The sequence below is a fragment of the Cervus elaphus genome, chromosome 4 (assembly GCF_910594005.1).
Source record: "Cervus elaphus chromosome 4, mCerEla1.1, whole genome shotgun sequence".
In the NCBI taxonomy this organism is placed as follows: domain Eukaryota; kingdom Metazoa; phylum Chordata; class Mammalia; order Artiodactyla; family Cervidae; genus Cervus; species Cervus elaphus.
The window spans coordinates 60,676,909-60,700,578 of record NC_057818.1 but is presented as its reverse complement, the minus strand read 5'-3'; the positions used below and the strand labels follow the sequence as shown (position 1 = coordinate 60,700,578).

Sequence of the window (23,670 nt, the reverse complement as noted above, 5' to 3'; positions counted from 1 at the left end):
ACCATCCCTGGACTCAACGGACATGAATCTGAGCAAACTCTGTAAGATACACGGGTTGCAAAGACTCGGACTGAACACCACCTCCCTTTTTTCCTCACCTATAACTCCCCGGAGATCCTGTTTTTTCTAAACTTCTCTCCTTTCCCCACCCGCTACCGAAGGGGTAATCTCTTTCATGTCGCTGTCTCTTCCAAGTTCCTCACAATCCTCTTCACTGTCATCGCTTCTCCCTCATGCTTTTCTCCATTTTCTATTTCTCGCGGAGTCGCTGTCTCTGCTTCTCATGACCACACCTCGCCCATTAACTACAGGGTAGGAGACTGAGCAAGTAGCGCCGCTTCCACAAGAGCCACATTCCAGCAGGTGGAATTGGGGACGGAAGAACCATGGGTGTCACGTGGCTGCTTCAGGTCACCTACCCCCACACGGTGTCAGCGGAACGGTCACTATGAAGGCAAGGCCTGAGGGGCAGTAGGACCCGCCTGAGGAGACGTGAGGACAGGGGCTGGGAGGAGGGGGTCTCAGGAGCGGGGCGGGCTCTCCAGAATCCCAGGACCGGGGAGAGGGCGCGGCCTCCAGGGGCCGAGAGGGCGAGGCTGCGGAGCGCGGAGCGAATAAACCACCTCGCCGAAGAGAATTTTATGCGCTGCAGGAAAGGCAGAGGGGTCAGTGAGGTCAGTAAATGGTTTTAAGCAGCAAAGGGGTGCGAAACGGAGCGTCTCAACGGTCGGAATTCAGGACTCGGCTTCACGGCGACTTTAAAACAATAAGGGAGGCGCCCTACGCCGCTCTCGGAGACGTCTGAATTTGCTGCGGGTGGTTCGGCGGGCGCGCGGATATAGACTCAGTAGAGACCGTCAGGCCCGGGGTAGTGAGGAAAAGAGACTGCGAGGCGCAAGTTTGACTAGAAAGACAAACTCACTGCGCTGAGATGTCCACTCGCCGCTCTCCGCTTCCGGGTATGCGTGATGCCAGGCGCAGTCTCAGTGAAACAGCCTAGCGGCCTGGGGGCGGGGCCTGAGCGGACACAGGGCATCAGGGGGCCGGTCTTGAAGCGAAGCCAATCCTGCGTGAGGACCTTGGGAGGGTGTGGCGGGACCTCGGGGCGCAGCGGGCGGGGCCTCGGGGCGCAACAATTTACTGCTGTAATCCCTGCTGAAGATGACTGCGACAGCCTGCTCCTTGAAAGGAAAGGTATGATAAGTTATCAGTGTATTTTAAAGCAAAGGCATCACTTTGCCAACAAGGGTCCCTATTGTCAAAGCTATCGTTTTTCCAGTAGCAGGTAGGGATGTGAGACTTGGTTCATAAAGAAGGCTAAGCATAGAAAGATGGATACTTTCGGATTGTGGTGCTGGAGAAGTCTTGAGTCCCTGGGACAGCAAGGAGATCAAACTAGTCCATCCTGAAGGAAATCAATCCTGAATATTCACTGGAAGGATTAGATGCTGAAGCGCCAATACTTTGGCCACCTGATGCAAATATCAGACTGATTGGAAAAGACCTTGATGCTGGGATAGACTGAGGGCAGGAGGAGAAGGGAGCAGCAGAGGATGACATGGTTAGGATAGCATAACCGACTCAATGCACCTGAATCTGAGCAAACTTCAGGAGATAGTGAAGGACAGGGAAGCCTGGCCTGCTGCAGTCCACAGGGTTGCAAAGAGTCAGACACGACTTAGTGACTGAACAATAACAATAAATCATTGCTAGGGCAAAGACTGGGAAACTAGAGTGTCTGTTTTTTCCCCCAGGTAAACAAAGGGCCTAGTGTGAGTCTTAATGCAGTGTTAATGGGGAAAAGTGGCTCTTGGCAGTAAGCCTTTTCCTGTAAGTGAAGTGGGAGAATTCTTTAACCTGTGCTATTTTCCATAATTACAGGGTCTGAAGTAAGCTTCAATTTTTTCATCATAAATTATAACACCAAGCATAAGTCAAAAATGATAAACACTTCTCAAAAATGGAACATTAGGAATATTAAACCAATAATAATAAAAACAACAACAAATGCCTGAGAACCTCGGTGTATGTCCCTTAGAACATTGGTGAACAGTCCTGCCAGTTCCTGTAGGGCTGTGTCATCCTGGTCCTGTCACATCCTAGAGACATCAGTATGTGTTGAAAGACGTTCCTCTGAATCAAGTCAGAGGTCTGGGTTGCTGTTAAATTGAATAAGAACCCAGAGGTTATATATTAATGCCAAACTCTTGGCTCTCTGTGCATCAATGCCAAACCAAAATACTTAAAATACAAATACAGAGTTATGGAAGAGAAAGAGTGGCTTTACATATTTGCCAGGCTAAGAGGGAACACATTAGGCCCTCTCCCTGGTGAGCAGGGAGAGGTTATATTGTCAGGCTGGGGATATATGATAAGGATCAAGGCAGTATTGTACTTTTCTTCTACAAAGTTGCAAAAGGATGGAGTTGCTGACAAGATTAGGGTGTCTACACGGTTTTAGGTGCTCTGGTCTCCTTGATGAACCCCTCTGGTCCCTTAATCTTGCCTTAGGTGGTTTGCTGGCTGCTCCTCCTTTGATTGGAGGTGATGCAGTGGTAAAGAATCTACTCGCCATTCAGGAGACTCCCTGTGTCGGGGAGATACCATGGAGGAGGAAATGGCAACCCACTCCAGTATTCTTGTCTGGGAAATTCCATGGACAGAGGAGCCTAGCGGGCTATAGTCCACTGCTTCACAAAAGCGTTGGCCAGGACTGACCGAGCAGGAGCATCCTTCTTTAATTAGCAACTTTTCTGCCCTTCGATGTCATGGAAGGTCATGGAAACTGTAGTCTTGCCTGTAAGAAATGAAAAACAAAAGGCCTCTGTGCCCTGGAGCCCCATAGCACCCTGATCCACAACATCAATACTAAGAAAAATGTTTTCCATTTTGCCATCTCTCTGGTGATCATGAAAAAAAATCTTTGCACAGCATCATGGTTTTTATGTTCATGATTAGGCAGTAATGAAATATCTTACTGATGTAAATAAACTACTCACTCATCTCCTTTAGCACCTGAGCCCTGCTGAAGGATTAAGCTGGTGAGAATAAGCTTTTCTTGATTAACGAAGTAAAAAAGGGTCAGTTGTTTTCTGTGACCTCAGAAAGAAAGCTGTTATGTGAATTGTCCTTCATGTTGAGCATGGAGACAGTATACACAGATGGGGATCAACTAGGTATTACCTTAAAATGGTTTGGCCCAGATACCTGGGGGAAAGTCTTCAGGAAATTTCAAGAGTAGATCTACTGAGGATTTAGCACATCTGAACTAGTAAACACAAACTGAACTGAATTATCCAAGGAATACTGAACACTGTTGGGAAAATAAAATTAAAGACAAAAATGAATGGGCCTGGAGATTACCATAAGTGAGTAAGTCAGAAAAAGACAAATATTAGATATCACTTATATTTGGAATCTGGAAAAATGATACTACTGAACTCATTTACAAAACAGAAACGTCCTACTGTATAACACACGGAACTCTGCTCTATGTCATGTGGCAGCCTGGATGGGACAGGAGTTTGGGGGAAAATGGATATATACATAAACTGGCTGAGTCCCTTGATACAGTCATTTATCCCAACCCCTTAAAAGACCTGACTCCAAATCCATGGCTGATTCATGTCAGTGTATGGTAGGAACCACTACAATACTGTAAAGTAATTAGCCTCCAACTAATAAAAATAAATGGAAAAAACCCCCAAAAAACACTGATAGACAAAAAAACCCCAAAAAAACCTGAATCCTCTCAGGACCAGCAGTACCCTACACCCATCCCCACCCCACTCCCAAGTACAAAAGTTCCCCCGTACTACCATGTCTTTGCTTTTTTAAAAAATATTTCATTGGAGTACAGTTGATTCACAATGTTCTGTTAGTTTCAGGTGTACAATTAATTGAATCAATTATACACACACATAAAACCAGCCAATCCTAAAGGAAATCAATGCTGAATATTCATTGGAAGGACTGATGCTGAAGCTCCAATACTTTAGCCACTCACTGGAAAAGACCCTGATGCTGGGAAAGATTGAGGGCAAGAGGAGAAGGGGGCGACAGAGGATGACATGGTTAGATAGTATCACTGACTCAATGGACATGAATTTGAGCAAATTCAATACAATATAAAGTGAAGAGTTTGCTAATAAAAAGTTTTCTTCTAAAAAACAATATACCCATGAAGAAGCATAAAATATTTGGAAAGACCACCATATGTGAATCATACTTAAATATTTATAAATGAAATATTCTGCAGTGAAAGTAAAACTGAATAAATAGAACAATTTACTACCTATGCAGTGCCCTTAAATATCCAGTTCATTGGCTCCAAATCACATATAATAAAGAGTGAACAGTTTGTAACTTTATTAAAAAGGTCAGAGACTATGTTGTTGAGATTGAAGTATGATAGGAAAGCATTCAAGATATAACGCAAAGGATGTCATAATAAATATTATAGAATATTAATGTATCTTTTATGCAAAAGTAACTTTTGGGCCTTTAATATAAAACATGTGCTATTCTAAGCCATCTAACAATCTTCAGTTCAGTTCAGTTCAGTCACTCAGTTGTGTCCGACTCTTTGTGACCCCACAAATGACAGCACACCAGGCCTCCCTGTCCATCACCAACTCCCGGAGTTTACTCAAACCCATATCCATCGAGTCAGTGATGCCATCCAGCCATCTCATCCTCTGTCGTCCCCTTCTCCTCCTGCCCCCAATCCCTCCCAGCATCAGGGTCTTTTCCAATCAGTCAGTCCTTTGCATCAGGTGGCCAAAGTATTGGAGTTTCAGCTTCAACATCAGTCCCTCCAATGAACACCCACAACTGATCTCCTTTAGGATGAACTGGTTGGATCTCCTTGCAGTCCAAGGAACTCTGAACAGTCCTCTTCAACACCACAGTTCAAAGCCATCAATTCTTCGGTGCTCAGCTTTCTTCACAGTCCAACTCTCACATCCATACATGACCACTGGAAAACCCATAGCTTTGACTAGACGGACCTTTGTTGGCAATGTAATGTCTCTGCTTTTTCATATGCTATCTAGGTTGGTCATAACTTTCCTTCCAAGGAGTAAGCGTCTTTAATTTCATGGCTGCAATCACCATCTGCAGTGATTCTGGAGCCCAAAAAATAAAGTCTGACACTGTTTCCACTGTCTCCCCATCTATTTCCCATGAGGTGATGGGACCAGATGCCATGATCTTCATTTTCTGAATGTTGGGCTTTAAGCCAACTTTTTCACTCTTCTCTTTCACTTTGATCAAGAGGCTCTTTAGTTCCTCTTCACTTTCTGCTATAAGGGTGGTGTCATCTGCATATCTGAGGTTATTGATATTTCTCCCAGCAATCTTGATTCCAGCTTGTGCTTCTTCCAGCCCAGCGTTTCTCGTGATGTACTCTGCATATAAGTTAAACAAGCAGGGTGACAATATACAGCCTTGACGTACTCCTTTTCCTATTTGGAACCAGTCTGTTGTTCCATGTCCAGTTCTAACTGTTGCTTCCTGACCTGCATATAGGTTTCTCAGGAGGCAGGTCAGGTGGTCTGGTATTCCCATCTCTTTCAGAATTTTCCACAGTTTATTGTGATCCACACAATCAAAGGCTTTGGCATAGTCAATAAAGCAGACATAGATGTTTTTCTGGAACTCCCTTGCTTTTTTGATGATCCAGCGGACGTTGGCAATTTGATCTCTGCTTCCTCGGCCTTTTCTAAAAACCAGCTTGAACATCTGGAAGTTCACGGTTCATGTATTGCTGAAGCCTGGCTTGGAGAATTTTGAGCATTACTTTACTAGCGTGTGAGATGAGTGCAATTGTGCGGTAGTTTGAGCATTCTTTGGGATTGCCTCTCTTTGGGATTGGAATGAAAACTGACCTTTTCCAGTCCTGTGGCCACTGCTTGAGTTTTCCAAATTCGCTGGCATATTGAGTGCAGCACCTTCACAGCATCATCTTTCAGGATTTGAAACAGCTCAACTAGAATTCCATCACCTCTGCTAGCTTTGTTAGTAGTGATGCTTCCTAAGGCCCACTTGACTTCACATTCCAGGATGTCTGGCTCTAGGTGAGTGATCACACCATGGTGATTATCTGGGTCGTGAAGATCTTTTTTGTACAGTTCTTTTGTGTATTCTTGCCATGTCTTCTTAATATTTTCTGCTCTGTTAGGTCCATACCATTTCTGTCCTTTATCAAACCCATCTTTGCATGGAATGTTCCCTTGGTGTCTCTAACAATCTTAAATTCTTTTAAAAGGTTTGAGGAAAATTATCACAAATTTTCAGTGCAGGGAAATAGGGTTACTGTGCAGGACCTCAACTGACAAAGAAACTAAGTGAGACAAAAAGGGTTTGAGCCTGAACCTATAGTCTGAGAAAACATATTCTTAACCATGATCACCCATCCAAACTGTATATATTACAAAATGATACCAAAAAAATCAGGAATTTAGAAAGAAAACTTTCTAAGAAAGATGCAGTAAGAAGTGAACTGTGTCAAGTAATCATGTTATTAATATTCAGACATCCCCTGTAGAAATGGATTCTGAGTCATCATGGTTGTACTGCTTTGGGTGCGTCATGAGAAACTTGTTCAATAAATGAAAAGGGTTTTTTTTTTTTTTTAGTGAATTATAACATGTGGAAGATGGAGAGATGGGTGAAGTGCTGTGAAAATTAGGAATTTTCAGAGAACAACTGAAATGTGCTAGGAATAAGTGTTCCCATTCTCATCAAGATCCTATGTGAGGAAAGATCAGGACTGAGAAGGGGTCTGACTGGCACGCAGGGAATATTCATGTGTTGTGTGGGAGCGCAGCTGATGACTGCATATCTGTGTGAATAAAAGGGCAATTCAAATACTGACCTTAACAGAAAAGAAGAACTGGCTTACCAGGAAGCATACTACTGTCCAATTTTTATCTGTGAGTGTTATACTATGGGTGTGGAACAGAAAGATTTTATTTAATTTAATATTTCTTTATTTTTGTTCTGCATTGGGTCTTAGTTCTGGCTCTCAGGCTCAGTAGTTGCCCCACAGCGTGTGGGATCTGGGATGGAACCTATGACCCCTACACTGCAAGGCAGATTCTTAACCACCATACCACCAGGGGAGGCCCTAAAATGAAAGTTTAAAATTAAAAAAAATTTTTTTTTCTTTTTTAAATTATGAAAGTATGATAACACATTTACAGGAGACTTGGAAAATACAGAACAAGCTGTCCGACTCTTTGCAACCCCATGAACTGCAGCCTGCCAGGCTCCTCTGTTCATGGGGATTCTCCAGGCACGAATACTAGAGTGGGTTACCATGCCCTCCTCCAGAGGATCTTCCCAACCCATGGACTGAACCCAGGTCTCTCACATTGCAGATTCTTTACCATCTGAGCCACCAGGGAAGCCAAAGAATACTGGAGTGGGTAGTCTATCCCTTTTCTAGGGGATCTTCCCGACCCGGGAATTGAACCGGAGTCTCCTGCACTGCAGGTAGATTCTTTACCAGCTGAGCTACCAGGAAAGCCCAGGTTACATATAGTTCCACTATATATTATAATTGTTTTTCAAGTATATAAATTAAGTAGATAAATTAAGATTTTTAGTTGGAGTTTCAATATCAAACTCTCAAATATTAATAGAATGAATAGACAGAGAAATACAAGGACATAGTAAATCTGAAGAAATCTATAAAACAATTCAACATAATTAAGATGTATACAATTTTCACACAACAGTAGGATACAAATTTTATTCAACTTTCCATAGAGTATAAACTACTCTCACAGACTAAAATTTTAATATAGTTCCGTATTTTGGCATGTAGTATTACTGCTAAAACTCCTGAAAATTTATTATCCTAGTGATTTAAAAAAAAATTGAGGCTGAAAACTTCTAATTCAATTCTGAGGATATAAAGAAACACTATGTTGTTTAAAAAAAAGGAAATTAACATGTGATACAGTACTATTAACTAAAGTATTGAAACAGAAGATTTTAAAAATAAAGAGATTAAGATAGTGAAGGGAGAGAACAGGTTTACTTCTATTACTATGTCATGTGTCATACTGAGTATTTAATAACTTCCATTTCCATCCATATATTTAATAAAAACATACATAATATTTTAGGTGTTTGGGTAGATATTTTCTTAGCAGAAACCAGAACAAAAAAAAAACAGGAAAAGACCAACTAAAGGTGGGTGAATATATGCTGTGCACACACATGCAGTCTTAAGGAATCATATCCACAGTACCATACACTAAGGAGATCAGGATTTCAGAATGAAAATCCTGGCTGGGTGAGCAGAGTTTTCATGGGTAAATAAGCAGAGCAGAAGGTGTTTGTCAAAGTCTGAGCATTTGAAGGATAAGATCCCATTAGTTAAGAATGTGAACAAAAAGAAAATGTTGGAATATATTGACTCTGGTATATTGAAAGCTTATGCTAACACTCTATGTTACTAAACATAACAGTGTTCCTTTAGGTTGCCTCTCTAATTACTGGACATAGTATCATTACCTTTTGTAACACAAGTTCTGCAAGGAAAAAATAGAAAACAATGAGGAATGATGTTAGAAGGATAACAGGTCTATCCTGAAAGTGGAAAACATGAAGATTAATGCTTAGAACCAACATCCCCACTTTCTTTGCCACAACCACCCACACAGGGAAGACCTCACCATGTGGAACAGTCCTGTGCTGCCCACTGTCTCAGGTGGGGCTCAGGACAGTCAACTCCTACACACAGACCAACAATGAGTTTTCTCACACTTTCTCTTGAATCACACTCCCCTCCTGGTGAGGCCTCATGTACACAGCAGCTGTGGGCACCTCAGCTGATCTGACAGTCCCCTTCAGGTCACAGACCAGGCCCTGGTTCATCCCCATGCAGAGCCCAGATCTCAGCCCTCAGGAAGTGGAGGACTCACAGTCACCATGCTCAGTGAGGGATCCAGACAGGAATCACCTTACATATTATGGAGCTTTCAATCAGTTCAGTTCAGTCGCTTAGTCATGTTCAACTCTTTGTGACCCCATGGACTGCAGAATGCCAGGCTTCCCTGTCCCTCACCAACTCCTGGAGCTTTGGCCCAGCACGAACTATCTGAAGGGGAATGTCTGGTCAACAGGCACAAAACATATATGCAACATGGCTCAATAGGCTTTGCCTAATGCAAAGCCTGGTTTGAGAACTACCCAGAGGAGGCAAGTCCAGCACAGCCCCACTTTCTATTTCCTTTCCACATTTATTGAGGTATAATTGAGGAATAAAACCTGTGTACATATGACACTTACAATGTATTTATTTGACAGATGTATACACTGTGTAATAATGATCAGAATCAAGGAATTTACACTTCCATCATCACACAATTTCCATTTTTTGTGTGTGGTGAGAACACTTAAATGATATTCTCTCAGCAATTCAGGTATTTAATAACACTCTGATTAAAGAGTTAGCATGCTATATGATCAGATCGCCAGAACCTTCACTTTACATTATTGTTCTCCCCATTTTTTTCCCCTCTCTACTGATTTTGTTCCTCTCCACTCTTCCTGTTCTTGCCCTCCTATTTCCACCTGCACAGGCACAGCGTGCTGCCCGCTCTGCAACTTGTTTCCCCTCTCACGACTCTCTTCCCGACAACCTTTCTAACTACGCTAACTCTCTAGGTGGTTTTGCCTCCTTCGTTCACCATCCCTGACCCCCGTCTGCCTTCCGGGTCACACTCCTTCATCCCCTTGCGGCTCCCTTTGTCCCTATTCTCTATCGCCCCCTGGTGGCTATGCTTCCTTCCCGTTCTCTGCTCCTCCAATCACAAGTTTCCCCTCTCCCAGTACCGCGATGCTCTGAAGGCCAAGTTTTCAAATATTTTATCCCCACCGCCTCACTCTGCGGGTGAAGTGTCTCACGACTGTCACCGCCCCTCCTGCCGTGCATCTAGGGCCCCTCTCCCTATGTTGCTCTCCAATCCTTGCAGATTCTGCTTTAACTCATTGTTTATTGATTACACTGCAAGACTTTTAAGGGTAAATGTTTTTATGTTACAGTCTCTTTGCAACATCCTCAGCCATCCTGCACCTTCCCATTAGTAGTAGTAGTAGTTAAGTCGCTAAGTCGTGTCCTGCCAGGCTCCTCCATGGGATTCTCCAGGCAAGAATCCTGGAGTGGATTGCCATTTATTGGTTCTCCATTTTTTTTTCCCTCCTCAGTTGTCTATTTCTATCTCAGACGCTGGGTCTCTGCTTGTCCGGAACCTCCTGGCCCACATGTTTAAAGGAATAGCGACTGAAAAAGATGCCGGAGGACGGGAAAGGACCATCTGGAATTGGGACCAGAAGGAGTGGGTGGTACAAGGTTGGCCGGGGTCACCTGTCCCCATGAGGGGTGAGGGGACGGGCTGACAGGGAGGGGAGGCCCGCGGGGCAGAAGGAGCGGCCCGAGGAGACCAAGGACAGACGGCCGGGAGGGAGGGGGTCTCAGCAGCGGGGCGGGCTCCCGGGGAGAGGGCGCGGCCTCCAGGGGCCGAGAGGGCAAGGCTGAGGAACACGGAGAGAATAAACCAGCCCGATTTTAAGTTGTGCACGAAGGATGGCAGGGTCAGTGAGGTCAGTCAAGTGAAGTGAAGTCGCGCCCGACTCTTCGACCCCATGGACTGTAGCCTACCAGGCTCCTCCCATGGGCTTTTCCAGGTAAGAATACTGGAGTGGGTTGCCATTTCCTTCTCCAGGGGATCTTCCCCACCCGAGGATCGAACCCTAGTCTCCCGCATTGTAGGCAGACGCTTTACTGTCTGAGCCACCAGTGGGGTCAGTAAAGCGTTTTAACCAGGAAAGGTACGAAACGCAGCGTCTCAATGGACTAAAGGCAGGAACCGGTTTCAGAACAACTGTAAACCGAAAGGGAGGCGCCTTTCACCCAAGTGAGGTGTCTCTCACTGAGATGTCTGAAATGCTAGGGGTGGGACGGGCGCGAGAATGTATCGACTTTGACACCACGTACAGAGGAAAGGAGACTGCAAGGCTCAGGTGTGGGCCTGAGACAGAGATTGACGCTGCGCGGAGACAACTTCGCTCGGGGGTGGGGGTGGGTGGTGTGTGTGTGTGAAGGACAGGGAAGATGTGTGTACGTGTGTGTGTGTGTACGTGTGTGTGTGTGTGTGTGTGTGTGTGTGTGTGAAGGACAGGGAAGACCTGCGTGCTGCAGTCCTTGTGCTTGCAAAGAGTGGGACACTACTGACCGATTGAACTTACAGGGCTTACATCACTTACAGGGCATCTACATCACTTACAGGGCAAAGACTGGGAATTTGTGGAGTGTCTGTGTCTGTTTTTTTCCCAGGTAAACGGGGCCAAGTGGGGGGTCTTAAATCAGTGATAATGTGGAATGATGGGTCTTGGCAGTAAGCCATTTCTTGGAAGTGAAGTGGGAGAATTTTTAAATCTTTGCTCTTTTCAATAATTACAGGGTCAGAAGTAACCTTCAACTCTGTCACCATAAACTATAACACCAAGCAAAACTCAAAAATGATAAATATACATGCTATAGTTGAAAAACCTTAGGAATATTAAACCAATAATAATAAAAACAACAACAAAGGCCCAAGAACCTTGGTTTATGTACCTTAGAACCTCAGTGAAGGGGCCTGTCTGTTCCTTTGTGCTGTGTTGTGTCTGGTCCCGTCACATCTTAGAGACATCCGTATGTGTTGAAAGACGTTCCTCTGAATCATCAAGTCAAGGTCTGGGTTGCTGTTAAATTGAACAAGAACCTAGAGGTTATACCAATGCCAAACTCTTGGCTCTCAGTGCACCAATGCCAAACCGAAACACTTGAAATACAAATACAGAGACATATGGAGGAGAGACAAGGAGGGAACACAGTAGGCTAACATTTCTCAACACCTGTGCCCCACTCCCTGGTGAGTAGACAGAAGTTATACAATCAGGCAGGTGTATATGATAAGCATCAATGAAGTAACAGTCTTGTATTTTTTCTTCTACAAAGTTGCCAAAGGATGGGGTTGCTAACAAGGTTAGGGTGTGTGCAGGGTCTTAGGTGGTCTGGTCTCCTATCTCGATGAGCCCCTCTGGTCCCTTAATCTTGCCTCAGGTGGTTTTGTGGCTGTTCCTCCTTTGATTGGAGGTGGTGTGGTGGTAAGGAATCTGCTTGCCATGCAGGACACTTGGGTTTGATCCCTGGGTCAGGTATACCCCTGGAGGAGGAAATGGCAACCCACTCCAGTATTCTTTTCTGGGAAATTCCTTGGACAGTGGAACCTGATAGGCTACAGTCCATGGGGTCACAAAGAGTACGACAGGAGTGAAAGAGGGTGAGCATCCTTCTGTGACTAGCAACTGTTCTGCACTTTCGAACTCAGAGAAGGTCATGGAGGCTGGAGTCTTGTTTATAAAAACTGGGATACAAAAAGCCCTCCTTGTCCGGGAGCCCCACAGGGCCCTGCTCAGCAGCATCATTGTTAAAAAATATATATTTTTCACTTTTCCCTTTTTCTGGTGATCATGAAAAAAAATCTTTGGGCAGCATCATGTATTTTATGTTCACGATTAGACAGGATAAGCAGTAATGAAAATCTCATACTTATGTAGCTAAATTATCCAGTTATCTCCTCTTTTACCAGCTGAGCCCTGCTGAAGAACTAAGCTGGTGAGAATTAACTATTCTTGATTAATAAAGTAAAAAAAGGGTCAGTTGTTTTCTGTGACCTGAGAATGAAAGCTGGACATGAATTGTCCTTCATGTTGGGCATGCAGACAGTACACATAGATGTGGATCAACTGGGTGTTACCTTAAAACAGTATGGCCCAGACACCTGGGGGAAAGTCCTCACAAAATTCTAAGAGTAGATCTACTGAGGATTTAGCACATATGAAATAGTAAACACAAACAGAACTGAATTATCCAAGAAATACTCAACATTGTTGGGAAAATAAAATTAAAGGATAGAAATGAATGGGCCTGGAGATTATCATACTAAATGACTAAGTCAGTGAAAGACAAATATTAGATATCATTTATATATGGAACCAAATCCCTTACAATTATACAGTGGAAGTGACTGATAGATTCAGGGGATTAGATCTGATGGACAGAATGCCTGAAGAACTATGGATGGAGATTCATGACATTGTACAGGAGGCAGTGATCAAGACCACCCCCCCCAAAAAAGAAATGCAAAAAGGCAAAATGGTTGTCTGAGGAGGGCTTACAAATAGCTGAGAAAAAAACAGAAGTGAAAGGCAAAGGAGATAAGAAAGATACATACATCTGAATGCAAAGTTTCAAAGAATAGCAAGGAGAGATAAGAAAGCCTTCCTTAGTGATCAGTGCAAAGAAATAGAGGAAAACAATAGAATGGGAAAGACTAGAGATCTCTTCAAGAAAATTAGAGATATCAAGGGACTATTTCATGCAAAGATGGGCACAATAAAGGATAGAAATGGTATGGACCTAACAGAAGCAGAAGAATACACAGATGAACTATACAAAAAGATGTTCATGACCTAGATAATCATAATGGTGTGATCACTCACCTAGAGCCAGACATCCTGGAATGTGAAGTCAAGTGGGCCTTAGGAAGCATCACTACGAACAAAGCTAGTGGAGGTGGTGGAATTCCAGTTGAGTTATTTCAAATCCTAAAAGATGATGCTGTGGAAGTGCTGCACTCAATATGCCAACAAATTTGGAAAACTCAGCAGTGGCCACAGGACTGGAAAAGGTCAGTTTTCATTCCAATTCCAAAGAAAGGCAATGCCAAAGGATGTTTAAACTACTGCACAATTGCACTCATCTCACACGCTAGTAAAGTAATCCTCAAAATTCTCGAAGCCAGGCTTCAAGAGGACGTGACCCGTGAACTTCCAGATGTTCATGCTGGATTTAGAAAAGGCAGAAAAACCAGAGATCAGCTTGCCAACATTCGTTGGATCATTGAAAAAGCAAGAGAGTTCTGTAAAAACATCTGCTTCTGCTTTATTGACTATGCCAAAGACTTTTGACTGTGTGGATCATAACAAACTGTGGAAAAATTCTTCAAGAGATGGGAATACCAGACCACCTGTTCTGCCTCTTGAGAAATCTGTATGCAGGTCAGGAAGCAACAGAACTGGACATGAAACAACAGACTGGTTCCAAATAAGGAAAGAAGTACATCAAGGCTGTATATTGTCACCCTACTTCTTTAACTTATATGCAGAGTACATCATGTGAAACATCAGGCTGGAAGAAGCACAAGCTGGAATCAAGATTGCCGGGAGAAATATCAATAACCTCAGATACGCAGATGACACCACACGTATGGCAGAAAGTGAAGAAGAACTAAAGAGCCTTTTGATGAAAGTGAGTGAAAAAGTTGACTTAAAGCTCAACATTAAAAAATGAAGATTATGGCATCCGGTCCCAGCACTTCATGGCAAATAGATGGGGAAACGAAACAGTGAGAGACTTTATTTTTGGGGGCTCCAAAAATAAAGCACCACTGCACCACTGCAGATGGTGACTGCAGCCATGAAATTAAAAGATGCTTGCTCCTTGTAAGAAATGCTATGATCAGCCTAGACAGCATATTAAAAAGCAGAGACATTACTTTGCCAATAATGGTCCGTCTAGTCAATGCTATGGTTTTTCCAGTAGTCATGTATGGATGTGAGAGTTGGACTATAAAGAAAGCTGAGAGTCGAAGAATTGATGCTTTTGAAGTGTGGTGTTGGAGAAGCCTGTTGAGAGTCTCTTGGACTGCAAGGAGATCCAACCAGTCCACCCTAAAGGAAATCAGTCCTGAATATTCTTTGAAGGGACTGATGCTGAAGCTGAAATTCCAATATTTTGGCTACCTGATGCAAAGGACTGACTCATTGGAAAAGACCGTGATGCTGGGAAAGATTGAAGGCGGGAGGAGAAGGGGATGACAGAGGATGAGATGGTTGGATGGCATCACCGACTTGATGGGCGTGAGTTTCAGCAAGCTCTGGGAGTTGGTGATGGACAGGGAAGCCTGGTGTGCTGCAGTCCATGGGGGTCACAAAGAGTTGGACACGAATGAGCGACTGAACTGAACTGATACATGCAATCTGAAAAAATGATACCAATGAACTCATTTACAAAACAGAAACATCTCACTGTATAGCACAGGGAACTCTGCTCAATATCATGTGGCAGCCTGGATGGGACAGGAGTTTGGGGGAAGAATGAATACATATATATGTATGGGAGTCCCTCGATTGTCATTTATCCTGACCCCTTAAAAGACCTGAATCTTCTTGTAACCCAGCAGAACCCTGCACTCATCCCCACCCCACCCCCAAGTACAAAGGCCCCTCTATGTCTGCTCTTTTCTAAACATTTTTATTGGAGTATAGTTGATTCACAATATTGTGTTAGTTTCAGGCGTACAGCAAATTCAATCAGTTATACATATCCCACACTTTGTTAGATTCTTTCCCCCATAGCTCGTTAGAGAGTATTGAGTAGAATTTACCGTGCTATACAGTAGGTCACTATTATCTACTTTATATATACTAGTATGTATATGTCAGTCCCAATCTCCCAGTTTATCCCTCCACACCTCACTCCCTGATAACCATGTTTGTTTTGTATGTCCATACCTCTATTCTGGTTTTGTAGATACGTTCATTTGTACCCTTTGCTTAGATTCCACAGATAAATGAAACCCTAGATTTGTCTTTCTCTTCTGTCTCTTGTTGATAGAAAAGCTGAAGTCTCCCAGACCTCCCTGAGGCACAAAAGAGAAAGACTCAAGCATCTAATAAATAGGACAAAGGAACCACAGGCTTAGTATCTGATGCACATTTCTGAGTTCTTTTAAAAAATATTTTATTTATTTGACTGCATTGGGTCTCAGTTGTGGCACATGGAATCTTTGGTGTGGCACATGGGCTCTTTCGTTTTGGCGTGCCAGTTTAGTTGCCACGTGGCATGTGGGATCTCAGTTTCATGACCAGGGCTGGAACCTATGTCCCCTGCATTGGAAGGGAAATTAAATTCCTAACCACTGGATCACAAGAGAAGTCCTACATTTCTGAGTTTTACAGATATGGTAACTGTCACCAGAGGGGACAAGGCCAACTGCATGATGACCGGACTGCACCCATGCCATAAAATGCTTCATCTTGAGCCAGTACCGAGTCTGTGCCTAGAGCAGTTCCCAGAACTGGCCTTAAGAGAAGTGGATTAACACTACTGTTCATAATAATCTGTATCTTTGGGGGAAGCAGAATAATCATAGCTTGTTCTGCCTGTGCACATAAAGAGGTATGCACACCTGGCGGTGAAGAGATACTACACAATAGCCGGGACATGAAAGCAACCCAGATGCCCATCAACAGATGAATGAATAAAGAAGATGTGGTATGTAAATACAATGGAATGTTACTCAGCCACAAAAGGGATGGAGGTGGAGTCAGTTGAAGTGAGGTGGATGTTATACAGAGTGAAGTCAGCAAGAGGAAAACAAGCATGATACATCAACACATATATATTGCTGTCCACTCACTCAGTTGTATCTGACTCTTTGCGACCCCATGGACTGTGGCACGCCAGGCTTCTCTGTCCTTCACCGTCTCCCAGAACTTGCTCATAATCATGTCTATTGAGTCGGTGATGCCATCAAACCAGTTCCTCCTCTGTCTTCTCTGTAAATAGGTTCATCAGAAAAAATAGTACTGATGAACTATTCACAGTGAAGACATGGAGACCCAGACTTAGAGAATGGACTTGTGGACACAGCAGTGGAAGGAGAGGCTACAACAAATTGAGAAAGTAGCACTGACATATATATATACTATCGTGTGTAAAATACATAGCTAGTGGGAACATCCTCAGCCATCTTGCATCTTCCACTTGGTTCTCCCTTTTTCTCCTCAGTTGTTCTACTTCTATCTCGGTCGCTGTCTCTGCTTCTTTGGAACCTCCTGGCCCACATACAGGAATGGCGACTAAAAAAGATGCCCGCGGATGGGAATAGACCATCTGCAATTGGGAACCGATGAAGACTGGGTAGTAAAAGGTTGGCCCAAGTCACCTGCCCCTATGCGGGGTGAGGGAAAGGAAAAGGTCTGCGGGGCAGAAGGAGGTGCCTGAGACTGAAGGACAGAGGGGGACGGGGTCTCAGGAGAGGGGCGGGCTCTCCAGAATCCCAGGACCGGGGAGAGGACGCGGCCTCTCCGGGAGCGCGGCGGCCGGCGCGGCCTCCAGGGCGACGCTGAGGGCCACGAATCCACCTCGCGGACGAGGACTTTATATGGGGCGGAGGACAGAGGTAGTAAAGGGTTTTAAGCAGGAAAATGCGGTGAAAGGCGGTGTCTATGTGTAACGATCGCAGAAATGCCAAGAGAACTGACCAGCCTCATACCATCAAACCAAAAGGAATACATACCCAACGAGTAACAGCGATGTCTGGGCTTACTCAGGTTAAGTGCCGGCTGCTGGACTGTAAGGTCGAGAGTCACTCCCAAGACCTTAAAGAAAGAATACGGCGGACATGCAGCACAGATTTACACTAGAACGTTGAAACAACGGCTTCACACAAATCAATCACTGTTTGGTACTCCGTTTCCATACTGCGTTTGGGTTCCCAGGGATAGAGTCGGGAAGGAAGAGGCGGTACTTCCGGAGGCGGGGCCTGGGCGGAGAGGGCGGGGCGAGGACGGAGCCCAGGAGAGATGGGAAGTGAATGCGCTTCCCCTTACTTTCACCTGCTTACTCTATCTGTAACAGTTTTAAGGTGAAAGCATATTTTGTAAGCCAGTTACTTTACAAATGAAAACTAATATGCATGAGACTTATGATATATTCTGAATAAAGGAGTAGCTAAACATAATGGCAGCAATTAAATATGAAACAGACGCACACACATACTTCTCTGGATCTTTTGATTAAATTTTCCTCTCAGGAAAACTGCCCTCTACATTTCCAAGAATAAGACTAAGTTTCCATTGATATACAACAGCTATTGCCAGTTAAAGGAGAAAGTGATCGCCATTCTCCTTGAAGTAGTTCCACCACATACTCAGTCATAACCTGTAACTCTCCCCCCATGAAAAGCCCATGTCCCTTCAGCCTTCCCTATTCAAGGTCAATTGATACAACATTCTTTCCTATAACCCACAGTTGCCTATCTATGGAAGGTCAGCCTGAACATAATGGGCATGATGAGTCATCACAATTGTACATTATTCTCTTTCCCTCCCTAATTCACACTACTGAAGTTGATAATTTTGTGTCCTTGTTTCTCCAGTGAACACAAATGTGAACAAACCACACCTAATGAAGCTGACTCCCTCATCCGATTCCTTCATGAAACCATCATGAGACTGTAACACAGCAAGTGGAGCACAACCCTTAGCAGGTAGCCACTGCTGTGTCTCATTACTCTGCACCCTGTTACCAGGCAACAGGTCTTGCTCAGTCATTGTTTGGTGCCTCAGTGGGCCCCGCCCACAAGCAACCAACTGTCAATGAGTGACCGTTAGTTGTCCTGCTTGGTTACTGGCCAGCACTGCAGTGGGCCCTGCCCTCTGGTAACTGTCAATGAAGAACCACTGGGTAAGTGATTCAGTCTGGGGTCAGTGGTGGTCATCAGGTGGAGAGTGAGGTAAGAGGCAGATTCAGGCCTTCTCCTGGAGGCCCTGCAGCTTACCCAGCCTTGGGCCAGTGGGTGAGCTGGAGGGCCCAGGGAATAGCCTGGGGGCTATGTTCTGCAGGGCTCCAAAGCCCTCACTAAGGCCCTCCACTAGCCTTGGCCCAGGTCTTGAGGCTGTGGTGAACTTCTCCATGCCTGTCTCTGTGACCTAATAGCAGTGGCCGTCTGCATGGGTCACAGTCTGTGAGACCTGGTCTCCTCTTTTGGGTGGCCTGAGGAGACTGAGGGCCAGCTGGGTTGGGTGCCTGGCTCCCTAAGGGATGACAGCTGGGGAGGATGTGGGAACATGGCCCTGAAGGAACTGCCAACTGAGATCTGCCTCCTCTTGGTCAGGACTGGGACCTTGGAGAGTGAAAGCTGTGCATTGGGACTTTGTCCTTTCTGTTCAGGACAGAGCATAACATTCATCTGGTAGAGAGGTACAGGAACATCGTTACCTGACCATAACCAGACCTCAAGAACAAAGGTTCTGACACTGAGAAGTCTCCAACAACTAACCATGTCCATCCCTCACCTTTTGCTTTTAAAGGGACCTGCTGAAAGCTTTCAGTAACTCGGGTTCTTAGGGCATGAGCAACCCATCTCCTTGTACGAATCTGTAATAAACCTTTCTCTGTTCCAAACTCTTAATGTTTAGTATTGATGAGCTTCACTGTGCGTTGGGCACACGGACTTGTGATTTCTGTAACAAGACCGTTGTGAAAGGCCTGTATTGAATGAATAAGATCAAAAGATTTCAAACTTCAAGTTTAAAGTCATAGATAGTAATGAAGTCTTTTCAGCAAAATTTAAATATTTAAATACACACTGGAGATAATGAGCAATTTCCACACAAGTAAGTCCTTGTTCCCAGGATAAATGTATCATGAGTTTTAACATATTTTGACTTTGAATTATTCTGCAGTATATAGTATCTCAGACTAATCTCAAAAAACTGAAGACTTAGTTATTCCCAGTATAGTTCCTCTGAAGTGTGGTCCATTGGGAGAACTGGTTAAGAAATTTACCACATACTTCTTAAAATAAAGATTCTCCCCAATATGAATTATTTGGTGAGTACTGAGGACACACTGTTTCTTAAAGATATTTCCACATTAAGTATATCTGTGTATTTTCTGTCCCGTATTAATTCTCTCATTATGCCAAAGGCATGGACATTTGAAGAAGCTTTACAACATTCATTACAGTTGTAAGGGTGCTCTCAAATATAAATCCTCTGATGCTCCACAGGTTTCATCTTTGGGTAAAACCACTAGTGTTGCACCTTTTTTTCCCATAGAGTCCAGTTGGTTTTAAACATGGCTGTTTATTAGAAATACATCTGGAGCTTTGGAGGAAAAAAGCAATACCTGGGCATTTGTAGTTTTCAAAAAATTCCAAGATGATTCTGGTATGCATGTGGATTTTAAAAAATGATTACAAAAAAAAATGATTACAGGTTTTTCCATTAAAAGGCAATTTTGGTGATATAGAATTCTATTATTTTCTGTTGACCAATCATGATACAATGGTATTAAGTGAATAACAGTTACATAATCACAATAGTAAAAGATGTTTATCAGTTTTCACAATCAATAGCCAGCCAGAATTCAAAGATAATTATAATCGCAAGCCATAATAGGAACATGATTAACCTAACAATATAAAATAATTACCTACAATTTGGGGGATTAAGTAGAGTGATATGGTAAGCCGAAGTGCATACATACACGTTTTTATTGGCCCAGTCAGTCTATGTCTTTTGGTTGGTGCATTTAATCCATTTACATTTAAGGTAATTATTGATATGTATGGTACTATTACCATTTTACTAATTGTTTTGGGTTGATTTTGTGTAGGTCTTTTTTTTCTCCTGTGTTTCCTGCCTAGAGAAGTTCCTTTAACATTTGTTATAAAAGTGGTTTGGTGATGCTGAATTCTCTTATTAACCTCTGCTTGCTTGGAAAGCTTTTGCTTTCTCCATCAAATCTGAATGAGTCTTGCTGGTTAGAGTATTCTTGGTTTATAGGTTCTTCCCTTTCATCACTTTAAATATATAGTGCCATTCCCTTCTGGCTTGTATAATTTCTGTTGAGAAATCAAGTTTTTAACCTTATGCGAGTTCCCATGTATGTTGTCATTTTTCCCTTGTTGCTTTTAATATTTTATCTTTGTCTTAATTTTTGTCAGTTTGATTATTATGTGTCTCAGTGTGTTCCTCCTTAGATTTATCTTGCCTGGGACTCTGCACTTCCTGGACTTAATTGACTATATCCTTTCCCATGTTAAGGAAGTTTTCAGCTATTATCTCTTCAAATATTTTCTCTGGTCCCTTTTCTCTCTTCTTCTGGGATCCCCTATCATGCAAATATTAATGTATTTAATGTTGTCCCAGAGGTCTCTTAGGCTTTTTTTTTTTTTTTCATTCCTTCCCCCCCCCCCCCCGCCCCCAATATTCTGTTCTGCAGAAGTGATTTCCACCATTCTGTCCTCCAGGTCATTTATCCGTTCTTCTGCCTCAGTTATTCTCCTATTGATTCTTTCTACTGTATTTTTCAACTCTGTTGTTTTGTTGTTTAGTTCTTCAGTAAACATTTTTTTGCATCTTCTCATTATATTTCTGAGATCCTGGATCATCTTCATGATTAGTCTGAATCATGAATAATCTGGAAGGTTGTCTATCTCCACTTCATTTAGTTGTTTTTTGGGGGTTTTATCTTGTCCCTTCATCTGTGATATGTCTTCTTTTTCATCCTAATTAACTTAATGTGCCTTTTGTTTTAGCTGCTATGGAACTGTGGTTCTTCTTGTTTCTTTTATATGCCCTCTGGTAGATGAGGCTAAAAGGTTTGTGTAAGATTCTTGATGGGAAGGACTGAGTGGGAAAAACTGGGTCCACTCTGGTGGGCAGGGCCTTACCAAGTAAAACTTTAATCCAATTATCTGCTGATGGGTGGGGCTGTGCTCCCTCCCTGTTGGTTGTTCGGCGACCCAGCTCTGGGGTTTATGGTCAGGTTAACGGCGACCTCCAAGAGGACTAACACCAAGGGGGACCTTCCCAGACTGCTGCTGTCAGTGACCCTGCCCCCATGGTGAGCCATTTTTGACCGATGGCTCCAGAGAAGACCCTCCAACTCCAGCAGGTAGGTCTGGTTCAGTCTCCTATGGGGTCACTGCTCCTTTCCCTTGGGTCTTGGTGCATGCCAAGATTTTGTTTGTGCCCTCCAAGAGTGAAATCTGTTTCCCCCAGTCCTATGGAAGTTCTATTATCAAATCCCGCTGGCCTTCAAAGTCAGATTCCCTGGGTATTCCCAGTTCCTTTGTTAGATCCCCAGGCTGGGAAGCCTGAGGTGGGGCTCAGAACTTTCCCTACAGTGGGAGAACTTCTTTGGTATTATTGTTCTTCAGTTTGTACATTGCCCACCCAGCCAGTATGGGATTTGATTTTATAGTGTTTCCGCCCCTCCTACCATCTCCTTGTGGCTTCTTGGTCTTTGGACCAATGTTCTCCTGTTGATGGTTGTTCAACAGCTAGTTGCAGTGTTGGTGCTCTTGCAGGAGATGATGAACACTTGTCCTTCTACTCCACCATCTTGAACTGTTAACTAGCATGCACATTATTTTTTGGTGGCTTCTCTCAAGGATGTATATTCTAAAGTCTAGTGATTTCTCTCCAATGCAGAGTCTGTTGTTGCATAATATTTGAATTCAAGGGAAAGTCTTGACCATGTTTATTGCATTTTGAAGGTGTCAATCCTGTATCTTCCCGCAACGTTTGCTATATGGGTAAAATCCTTACCACACACTACACTTGTGTGCTTTCACTCCAGAATACAGATCCCTTTATTTAATGAAAAGTGAGCAATAATTTGAAACTTTGCCGCATTCATTACATTTGTTTTGTATGGACTACTTGGTGAACCTGGAGTTTAACGCAATAGCTAAAAGCCTTGCAAAACTCAGTACATCTGTAAGCCTGTATGGATTATGGATTATCTGATGATTAGTGAGGTGTAAGCCCTGAGCAAAAGTTTTTCCACACTCATGGAATTGGTAAGGTTTCTCTCCAGAATGAATTCTTTGGTGAATCCTGAGGTAGGATTATTGTCTAAAGGCTATGCCATACTCAATACATTGGTATGATTTCTCTTCAGTATGAATCCTCTCATGAAGCCTAAGGTGTGAACACCTGCTAAAAGCCTTGCCACATTCATTGTAAAGTCTCTTTCCAGTATGGGTCACCTGGTGTTTCCTGAGGCTTCAATGGCTAAAGGATTTGCCACACTACACTTGCTACGTTTCTATGATTTATCTCCAGCATGAATTCTTTGGTGAATAGTGATGTCAGACCATTGCTGAAAGGCCTTGCCACATTCAGTATACTTGTATGGTTTTTCTCCAGTATGAATCCTCTCATGATACCTAAGATGCGAAGGCTTGATAAAAGCCTTGCCACATTCAGTACACTTGTATGGCCTTTCTCCAGTATGAATCCTCTCATGATGCCTAAGATATGAAGGCTTAATAAAAGCTTTGCCACATTCATTGCATTTGTAAGACTTCTGTCCAGTATGAATTACCTGATGGTAAGTTAGGCTTGAACGATCACTAAAGGCTTTCCCACACTCATTACATTTGTAAGGTTTTTCCCCGGTATGAATTCTTCGATGACCTGCAAGATGTGAATTCCGACTGAAGACCTTGTCACAGACCTCACATTTATATGGTTTCTCTCCAGTATGGATGGTTTGATGTCTAGTGAGGTGCGAACTCCGAGTAAAGGATTTGCCACACTCGCTACATTTGAAAGGTTTCTCTCCAGCATGGATTCTTTGGTGAATTCTGATATCAGACCATTGCCTGAAGCCCTTGCCACATTCAGTACACTTGTATGGCTTCTCTCCAGTATGAATTCTCTCATGAAGCCTAAGGTGTGAACGTTTGATGAACGTCTTGCCACATTCATTACATGGGTAAGACTTCCCTCTAGTATGGACTA

At 43.4% G+C, this 23,670-nt stretch overlaps 3 protein-coding genes across 5 annotated transcripts in view; all 3 read right to left on the bottom strand.

Moving 5' to 3' along the window:
• The window catches only part of LOC122689567 (zinc finger protein 665-like), a 119,986-nt gene extending 119,109 nt beyond the window's left edge, over positions 1-877 (bottom strand). Inside the window, exon 1 of the mRNA XM_043896142.1 lies at positions 420-877. The gene's annotated coding sequence lies outside the window, so the exon portion shown is untranslated. The remainder of the gene's footprint in view (positions 1-419) is intronic.
• LOC122689617 (zinc finger protein 665-like) overlaps positions 1-23,670 on the bottom strand; it is a 53,482-nt gene that overhangs the window by 24,512 nt on the left and 5,300 nt on the right. For 2 of the 3 annotated variants that reach the window (XM_043896248.1, XM_043896229.1), the window contains exons 2-3: positions 11,633-11,760; positions 923-1,181 (exon numbers count right to left, since the gene is read on the bottom strand). The gene's annotated coding sequence lies outside the window, so the exon portion shown is untranslated. The remainder of the gene's footprint in view (positions 1-922; positions 1,182-11,632; positions 11,761-23,670) is intronic. The other variant, XM_043896234.1, reaches the window with a different exon arrangement.
• LOC122689905 (zinc finger protein 665-like) overlaps positions 21,190-23,670 on the bottom strand; it is a 48,258-nt gene continuing 45,777 nt past the window's right edge. Inside the window, exon 7 of the mRNA XM_043896731.1 lies at positions 21,190-23,623. Coding sequence (XP_043752666.1) covers positions 22,973-23,623 — 651 coding nt within the window. The 3' untranslated portion in view covers positions 21,190-22,972. The remainder of the gene's footprint in view (positions 23,624-23,670) is intronic.